The sequence below is a fragment of the Lactuca virosa genome, chromosome 1, assembly GCF_052849685.1.
Source record: "Lactuca virosa cultivar CGN04683 chromosome 1, Lactuca_virosa_CGN04683_v6, whole genome shotgun sequence".
NCBI lineage: Eukaryota > Viridiplantae > Streptophyta > Magnoliopsida > Asterales > Asteraceae > Lactuca > Lactuca virosa.
In genome coordinates this window covers 11,547,606-11,557,738 of record NC_136426.1, presented here as the reverse complement: position 1 = coordinate 11,557,738, position 10,133 = coordinate 11,547,606, and the positions used below count along the sequence as shown (strand labels likewise).

Genomic DNA, 10,133 nt, shown 5'->3' with positions numbered 1-10,133 from the left:
AGCCTAGTGCCCCAAGTGTGACACCTCAATTGGTTCACACAACATTACCAACATTTGGAATAACCATGAGAAGAGATACATGGACTCTAGAAATCGGCTTGCCCTCTTGTGTATACACTAGTGCCAATTTCACCAACCAATGGGGTCTTTATATAGTGTGGCTATTAGGGTTACACCATGTAACTCATGACTTTACCCATTCCTTATGCTCCATGGGTTTTAACCTCCATGGAGTATCCATTGGTCACCACATGGGTTAAACCCAACATAAGGAATCATGGATCATAAGCCCACATATATAAGAATGAATGATTTACATAATTAATCCTCATATATTTAATTAGTCTCTTTTGATCACTAAATTAATTGTTGATCAATACTAATTAAATAATATGATTTCATATTAATATATTAGAACTTATAATATATTAATATGTCACAAATATCCTCTTCTCACAAAAGGTCTACCCAAATGTTCCGATACCGTGCAACCCAAATGGACCATGCCGGGTCGGGTCAAGTATATACCAATTATAGTTATGGACTTAGACACTAATCCAACAATAATAAACTAATAAATCAACATGTCTCTCCGAAAGTCATTCTGTTAATTACTAGTTTTGAGGGCAACCAAAAAGGACTTTGTTTTTAATTCAAGCATATACCAATTTAGTTATTCAATTAGACACCTAATCCAACATATATAATAGCAATTTAGGTATACAACCAAAAATATGCTAGACATACACCTCATCATCATCACTTAGGTGATGTTTGTTTTTTCTGAGGCAAAATTTCTGCAGTCTGCGGACCACATATGTAGACCTCTGCAGTAGAAGAGGTGGACCAAACGTCTGCAGTCTGAAAAAAGAAGACTGTTTGTTTTTTTAACATCTGCGGGCTACTAAAATAAACTGAAATCTAAATAAACTGATTTTTTTAAACTTCAAAGTGATTTTTTAATATTTTTATGACTTTGTTATAAATAATTAATGAATCTAGATCAACTTTTATGTATTATTGTATAAAAAATAAAAATAAAAATGGTATGAATTAACGCATATATTTAATAAAAATCAACAACTTTGGTTGCAAAGTTATAACTAAACATTATAATTAGTGATCAAAGAATTTGATACATAAATGGATGGAAATAAACTTCGATTTTTTCAATTAAATCCATTAAAAACGTACCATAAATATTTTCTCGAGAAATTGACGATACTGTATTAAATAATGTTTTACAAAATTTGGCAAAAAAATATAAGAATATATTATGATTTTTTTTTTCATATTTATATAACCAACTTCAACAACTATTATTGTAATAAATCTTTATTTATAAATTTGTCAAAAATATCATGTTTGTATCGCCAAGCGTTTTTTTTTTAAGTTTTATAATTTTTTTTTCAAATTGTTTATCATTAATAAAGTTGGAAAAAATATAAATTAAAAAAAAACTTAAAAAAAATAAAGATATATATGTTTTTTTAGGCTAGAAGATGTGTGAAGATGTTAGAAGACTCTGGTGCACATCTGCGCCAAGAAGAGGGCGCGCATACATTTTTAGGTCTGCAGTCTTCAAAAAAACAAACAGTCTGCGAAGGCTAATGTCTGCGCGGCGCAGACAGAAGAGGCCACGCAGATCTGCAGACAAAAAACAAACACTACCTTAGTATCTAACTTTAAGTCTAGAACTAGAATTTACCAAAATTCCTAGTTCACTTAAACTAATGTTCTAATACCAACTGTGACATACCAAATTTTTTACGGCCAAATGTAAAATTCTTTATGCTTATTTATAACAATGAATTCTTTAAAAGAATACTTTAGTGCAAATTGTCCCAAAACATTTTTTTTTGAGATAAAATCAACACTATTTTGAGAACCAATTAAATTGATCATATAGGAAAAGGATATATATATATATATATATATATATATATATATATATATATATATATATATATATATATATATATATATATATATATATATATATATATATATATATATATATTAAATCAAATATTTTGGAGATCATTAATTGGGTATTCTGATTTTAATTTTATAAATAAGTAACAAATTAAATACTCACAAATCTTTTAAAGCAAAGAATAAACCCTTCAATTATTTTATATTTCATAGAATTTAAAAGATACAATACATCTTCCATCTTGGAGCTATTACCAACGATATATGTTATCTCTATATTATTAAACTAGCTATCTTCTTTCCTTTCACACACAATAAATCCACTAACAAATGTTTTTTTAACAAACTTGAACTCAGAGCATAAAGTCATAAAGTTCGTTTAGATTTTATAACATTGGAACAAAGGCCTCCATCGGTTATTATTCTATCTTCTACATATACACATTGAAACAATAATTGAAGTCAACATGCAAATGTATAACTAAAATGAAAAGGAGAAAAAGAAAACTTATTCATATTAATATATATGATGTTTTAAGTGCAGGATGGCCTGTTTAGAGGCGGTGGCAACATCGATTCCCCTGCCCTACTACCATTCTTTGTAATGAACACCGCCTCCATTCCCCAACTTATATGACGCTCGAGATGACAATGCATTAACCATACTCCTGTAAGAAAAAAATGATTAATTAGCCCAAGGGCAATGGTAACTCTTTGAACCCTATAAATTTTAATGAATTATCACATTATACAACTCTACACAAGTTCAATATAACATTTATTTAATACTTAAAGAAGTTGGTTGAGTTTAGTCTATTAAATTAAATGAAAACCAAACATTTTGTCATTTCACCTAATTCAACTATTTTATTAATGCTATGTTTTAAACATGGAAAGCTGAATTGTAACGGTGATTTTTAACATCTATATATCCAAAATATATATTTATAATCATTTAATTTTAAAATATAATTTTTTTTTCTGTTTTTTTGAAGAATGATGCATGCATGGTTAAATTTATAACTGATGATCAAAATGATATGTTAACTCCTTACCTTCATAAAGAATATATAGAAACATAAATAATATTGTATCCAAAAAAAGCTAATGTGTACTTGATGAGTAATTTAATATTATGATTTTTGGACGAAATGAAGTAGTTATTATTATATGATCAATGTTCATGCTTCATATACAGTATTTAAGAAATTAATCTCACCAGGGTTATCAGCCTTGAATCTAATGGCAGTCCAACCATTTTTAGGAACTGCAATGGTTTGTTGAAGAGGAGGATCAACAAGATTATAACTCAAAGTATCCTTACTCCTATTGAAGTTGCCAAATCCCCATCCAACAACGTAAAAACTATGTCCATGCAAATGCATTGGATGATCAATTCCTCCAACCAAGTTTGTTCCTTGAAACACTAATTCTACTGTGTCGTTGTACTCGAGTACTTTCACCTCTGTAGCATTCAATGGAGTCTCCAACGAATTATTTAAATTATTTGCGGTGAAGTTAAAAAACAAAGGTGGGAAATTTGGGAAGTCGTCTCCGTAAACACCAGTGATTCGTCCATAGTAAGCATCAAGTATAGAAATATTTGGTAAATGAAACGTTATGTTGTTTACACTTGCTGCAAACCTCAAACCCCTAGGTCCTAAACAGGTGTTATCAGCACATGGCACTGTGTTCAACGAGATGGTGAATAAGAAGTTATGTGTGATCTTCAATGGAACATCAATAGGATGAGCACGACTAGCTAAACTCCTAAGGCTACCAGTGAAGTTAACAGATGCACTAGTACTATTAACCTTAGGAAGATGGGGAAAAATTGGTTTCCTTGAAGATTTTTTGTAGCCTTTATACTCGATAATGGCTGTGGTGGTAGTGTTATCAAAACTAATTGCTGGTTGGCTATTATAGGGTTTAGCCGCAATGTAGTATTGACCTATTGGTTGGTTGGCTGTGAACAAGAGATCAATGGTTTGTCCAGGAGAGATGGTCACGTAGTCGCTTTTTAGTGGTTTGGTGTATGCACCATCGGTTCCTACAACAGTAACTTCATGGTCTCCAATTGCCCAAAACATAAAGAGATTCATAGCGGCATTAACCATTCGGAGCATATATGTCTTTCCTTGTTCAACAATGAACTTTGTTGTTTCTGAAAACATAGATAACAAAAAGAAAATTGTTTATATATATTTAAACACAAAAGGTGATCATCTTGATGAAAACATTAATGATAACACAAAAGAAATGAAAACCAACCTGCACTAGAGCAAGGGTAAAGATCACCGGGTTGTCCGTTGATAGTTAAAGCATCAGATGAGTTAGGGTCCCCTCCAGTTCTCATGAAGTCTAGTAACACAGCCTCAACATCTGACCGAAACCATTCACCTATATATATTTCAATATCATTACAGTTAGCCTTACATTCGTTTTTCTATCATTTTTTAGTTTATAATTAAACAAGACTCACACATTTAAAACCATAAAAGATTAATATTAAGATGAGAGAAAAACCTAGGATGATGGGAAACTCGGCATAGGGTTTATGGAAAGGGTAAGGTCTTCCTATCTTTGGCCATACAACAATTAGGCCATGGACGGTGGCTCGAGACCAGTCGCTGTGGGCATGCCACCATAACGTGCCTTCTTCATCAGAAAGAATGATTTTCTGGCTAAAATTTGCTCCTGGTTGAATCGGACATTGTGTGATAAATTCAGGTCCATCCGACCATGGATATCTTGGTTGCTTCACTCCATGCCTACAATTACAACTTTGTTAATCACTCCGGTATTTGGTAATAACTCATTCTACTCTGTTAAAAAAAACATATAATTACCTAAAAAGATGATCAAGCTACCCGCTACCAAAATGTCAAGACAACCACAATTTTTTTTAAAAAAAATTGATAAACAGTAATCAAGTAACAAATAACCTTAAATTTATCATGTTTTAGTCAACAATTTGCCTTAGATCCATAATATATAAAAAAAAAAAGATTTAACTTTTTGACAATATATCATGTTTCAATCAAACAGTTTACCTTAAATCTATTACATATATCTATAACTATAAACCATTAGAGCTATTTTTAAAATCAAAATAGCTTTAACAACTTTTGTTTTATATATATATATATATATATATATATATATATATATATATATATATATATATAACAAAAGTTGTTAAAGCTATTTTGATTTTAAAAATAGCTCTAATGGTTTATAGTTATAGATATATGTAATAGATTTAAGGTAAACTGTTTGATTGAAACATGATATATTGTCAAAAAGTTAAATCTTTTTTTTTATATATTATGGATCCCTAAGTATGATTTTAGTTAAGACTATGACAACCATATAGAGTATAAAATTGCAACACTGGTGAATTTGGATTAGATGTTTTGAACTTTAAATATATTATAAGATACTTATTTATATTTAAATTAAATATAAGGATTTAATTAAATATTAAAAAAAAGCATGTTTTACATTTAATTAGATGGATGTTAAATATTGGAAAAACTAAATTGTAAATGAAATTGATTAAAATAATACAAATATGTATTTGGAGACTTGATTGGGTGGTGAGTTACTACAAAATGTCAATAAACATTTTAAAACACTTATTGTTCTGTATGGATAACTTTTTTTTTTTTAAAAATGTCAATAATCTACGGACAATTAATGTAACTAGACAAGCAAATTAGGAATAGTATATAAACTATTAAAAATAAATATCTTTCTACTTATGACCTATTTTTAAACGATGACAACTATAATAAAAATTATTAATTTTTATTAAATATGATAAATATCTTAAGTAAGATAATATTTGATTTCTCTTGCTGTAAAAAGGTTTGTGCGGGGTAAGGCTCGAACACAGAAACAGAAAAATATTCAAGTTGCGCTTCCTTGCCATCAATACAAGCAAACATTTATTTTAAGTTTTACATAGAATAATATATATTCTACATTAAGTACATAATTTCGTTAAAAAGCGAGACCCTATATTTTTTTGGGGCTATGTGCGATTGCACCTCCCGCATCTACTCTGGGCCGTCCATGCTAAGATGGATGCATGCATGGAATAATTTTTTTGTACAAATGGTAAATATATAAAACTATAAAAGATTAGAAATAAATTTAATCTGACAGCCATCATAAAATAGATAAAAATTAATATTCAAATTTAATTTCTAATGATGAATTTTTATTTTATTTTATTTATTTAGAAAAATATTCAAATTCAATTTCTAATGAGACGTGTTACACACATACACTTTCCATTTTCAAAGTAGTAACCAATCAAGGGATGGCGAAAAGTCCAGAAAGTAATTGCATAAGTACCTTTCTTACAATCAATATCACTCCGTCATATATATATATATATATTCCAAAAGAATTAACGTAATTAATATTTTATTTTATTTTTAAATGTACATGTTATGTTATATTCAAATAGAGATACACATGATGTATTAGTTATGCATTATCGAAATAGATCTTTTCTTCAAAGATATTAATCTAAAAAAAGAAAAAAAGATTTCGTCGATATATATATATCGTTGGAATATTTTGAAATATTAGTTATGAATTAATTGAGAAAGACATCAATGACAAAGAAGTATGAAAGCTCCTATAACGGTAGATGCAACTACATAGTCGGCCCTCCCAAAAATGTCTTGGGATGTCTAGCAGCAAGCAACCCACACAAGTGAATATGGCTGATATTTATCGTCACCAATTAGTTTGACTTCAGATTAATTTGATTTTTCAGGCTATCGCTTTTCACATAGGATTTAACATAAATATATATGTAGTAAGATATTTATATAAATTCTCAATTTTCTTAAGACTGGTGATTTTTCAGGCTATCGCTTTTCACATAGGATTTAACATAAATATATATGTAGTAAGATATTTATATAAATTCTCAATTTTCTTAAGACTGGTAGGTATGGGCAACGCCCACACCGGCGTTATTAAGAAAAAGAAGAGAAACGGCGTTAATGGAAGTGGTGGTGGTAACGGGAAGCAACGCACAGACGTATAACGCCTAATAACGGGGAAAGGGGGCGGTGTTCACGTGTTATAACGCCCAATAACGCCCCTTGGCGCGTTGCCCATACCCAACACTCTTACCAAGAATGCAATTTTAGTTCATTTGGTTCGTATGTTATACATATATATCTTAACTTATTATTTGTTTAATTAACTAAATATGTCCAAAATATATAGAACTTCAATTTGTTATTATAAATATGAGCAGGCAAATAGTTTCTTGCGTCTTTTACAAATTAAACAGTAGTATTCTCTGCATAAATGAGAAAGAGAAGAAGTGAAATATATGTACCAATGAATGGTGATGCCAAGGTTGCCTCTGTTGTAAACATTAACAACCACGGTGTCTCCTCTACGAGCATAAATAGTCGGACCAGGGAATTCTCCATTAACAGTTAAGATTGTCTTGTTCTTGCATAGCCTTGTGAAGTTAGCTTCTTTAACCTGGAATGCAACCCAAGATTTAGATAACGTCAGATGTCCACGTAGACAGTAGACATCTAACCAGAACATTCAAAATAACTCCCAACCCTAGTTACAAGATCAATCTTAAAAACCTTTTCTTTATTTAATTCAGATATCAACCTATACCTAAAAGGGAAACTCTTTCATATACACCCTAGTTATGTGAGATCCACCTATATGCTTTTCTGTAGAAAGATCTGGGCTCTTCTCTATATTGGGGCAAACACTAAATATTCCACAGATCTCTTTTCAAGACTTCAACTAGAAAAAAAGGCCTCGTGATTATATTTGTGGGCTTTATCCATCACTCAAATACTGTTTGGTAAGATTTCAAGGTCCTATATATATCACCTTTTATTAATATATACCTTTTATTATTTATTAATGGTGAGACTTCTTACTAAAAAGAGCCGGTGTGTAATCATTATAACAGATAATGAAAGAACTTTATTGTTAAACGTGTTTCGATTTTCGACGGCATGTATCAACAGGATGGGTGATGTCCATCTTATGAAAGAATAACTTTTTCTCCATCCTTTTCAAGTTTTATATTTAAGACCAAACAGGACACTCATCTAGAATCTATACTTTTCTTCATTTCTTTCATTGTCAAATTATGATTTTGATTCGTATAAACAACGAGCCCTATCAATATATAGTCAAAATTCCACTATACACTGTTATATTTTGAATATATATATATATATATATATATATATATATATATATATATATATATATATATATATATATATATATATAATCTTTTTTGACGTGTAATTTGTAAATAACAAATTGTTGTTGTTCGTAGTAAAAAGATAATATGATAATAAATAAATGGGCTAAGATGATAAAATAACAACCAATATTACATGTATAATTTGATGCTTAAGTCATTATAATTGTATTAATGTCATTATTATTTTATTTTATTTTTATTATTATTATTTTTTTTTTCTCATTGCACCATTAGAATGCATTTTATCGGATAATTCTACTATTATATTGGATGATAATATCAATGCTACTTATACTTAAATAAACAAATTCCGTCATATTGAATGCCACAACGGACAACACTTAGAGTTCAGTATCATTTTATACCCGGTTGAAATCTACCTAGCGATATGATGAAAATAATTGATGAACTATCGAATACAATTTAAAAAAAATGACTTAAAAGAGCAAACTAGCTAACGAGAACTTTCATCCTAGTTTCTTTAATTTAATCAGTGCGATCGAGCAGATATTTCTATTATTCCTACCCCCAAAAGGTCGAATATAATTTTGTTGTGGGCAAAATTACACGTCTCAGTAAGACGGACATATCCATATACACAATCTTGTGAATACAAGATATTATTAGAATGATAATTTTTTTTTAAAAGGAAACATATATGTAAAATATATAGTTTAAATTGTCAAAAACTCTTCTAAACTGTGGTATATGTGAAATCAAATTAGGTGATGATTCAAAAAAAATGTACTTAGGGTCTAGAATCCCCGACTAATTTTTTAAGGGGAAATTAATAATTAATCACAAACAATATATAAAAAAAATAACGCTTAAATTTAGCTTACTATTAATTTTCTAGTTTGTTTTCCTTTTGCTTGCAGAAACTAGGTAAAAAACTAAAATAACTCCATAAAAGAAATGTTTTTCGCAAAATTGAAATAAAAATTCATATCATGAAAAAAGAAATGTAAGAATATATACCTCATAGTCATAAGTTTTTGGAACCAACGCTGCTTGAGAGTGGATGAAACCAAGAACCACAAGAAAACCTAGAACATGAAGAGCCATAGCCTTCTTCGTTTTTATGCAACTCCAGAACTCTAAGGTGCTACTTAATTAGAGATTGTAGTTTCTTGAGTCTAAGGTGTGTCATTGATGTATTTATAGTTGGTGTGTAGGAAGCCAGAAGTCCTCTACTTTGACAAGTAATATGTGCTACTTTTATAAATCTCTTTCACATCTTTAATTAAACTCAATTTTGATATGTAAAAGCCTATATAAAATGTTTTTTCTATATATGCCGAACAAAATATGAGTTTCATGCAAACAGATGGGATCCTGGATTGCACCTTCTATTTATTGTGATTGGAAAATGACACAAATGCCCTCTAAAATTTTTAGGGTTGGTCTATTTAGTCCTTAAAATTATTTGTTGGCTTTATGGGATATAAGGTAGGTTCCGACCTGTTTTTTAGTCCTTTTCAACCTTTAATACCCGATACACCATGCGACAGTGATAATTTAGACAAAAAAAACCATCATATTATGCCCCTATAAAACCAAAAAAAATAAGTTCGGAGATCATTTAAACCAAAACTCATGAAATCGACTTCAATTGACACTTCCGTCTTCAATGGGAAAACCAACTCACCGATGAGTATTGCTTCCTTTCAGGTGAGTTAGTTTTCCCATCGAGGATGAAAGTGTCGATTGAAGTCAATTTCGTGAGTTTTGGTTTAAATGATCACCAAACTTATTTTTTTGGCATTATAGGGGAATAATGTGAGTTTTTTGTCAAATGGCCATTGGCGTATGGTGTACCAGCTATTAAATGTTGAAAGGGACTAAAAGATCAGGTCGTAACCAACCTTATACACCTATAAAGCCAGAAAATAACTTTAAGAACTGAATCGACCAACCC

At 29.9% G+C, this 10,133-nt stretch overlaps 1 protein-coding gene across 1 annotated transcript; it reads right to left on the bottom strand.

Moving 5' to 3' along the window:
* Positions 1–2,129: 2,129 nt before the first annotated feature.
* On the bottom strand, positions 2,130–9,451 carry LOC145132540 (laccase-15-like). Its single transcript, XM_079067355.1, has 6 exons — positions 9,194–9,451; positions 7,304–7,455; positions 4,462–4,706; positions 4,207–4,335; positions 3,155–4,099; positions 2,130–2,603 (listed from the first exon to the last, which is right to left on the bottom strand). The coding sequence occupies exons 1-6, from the start codon at positions 9,278–9,280 to the stop codon at positions 2,470–2,472; spliced, it is 1,692 nt and encodes a 563-aa protein (XP_078923481.1). The 5' UTR covers positions 9,281–9,451; the 3' UTR covers positions 2,130–2,469.
* Between the last annotated feature and the right edge of the window lie 682 nt (positions 9,452–10,133).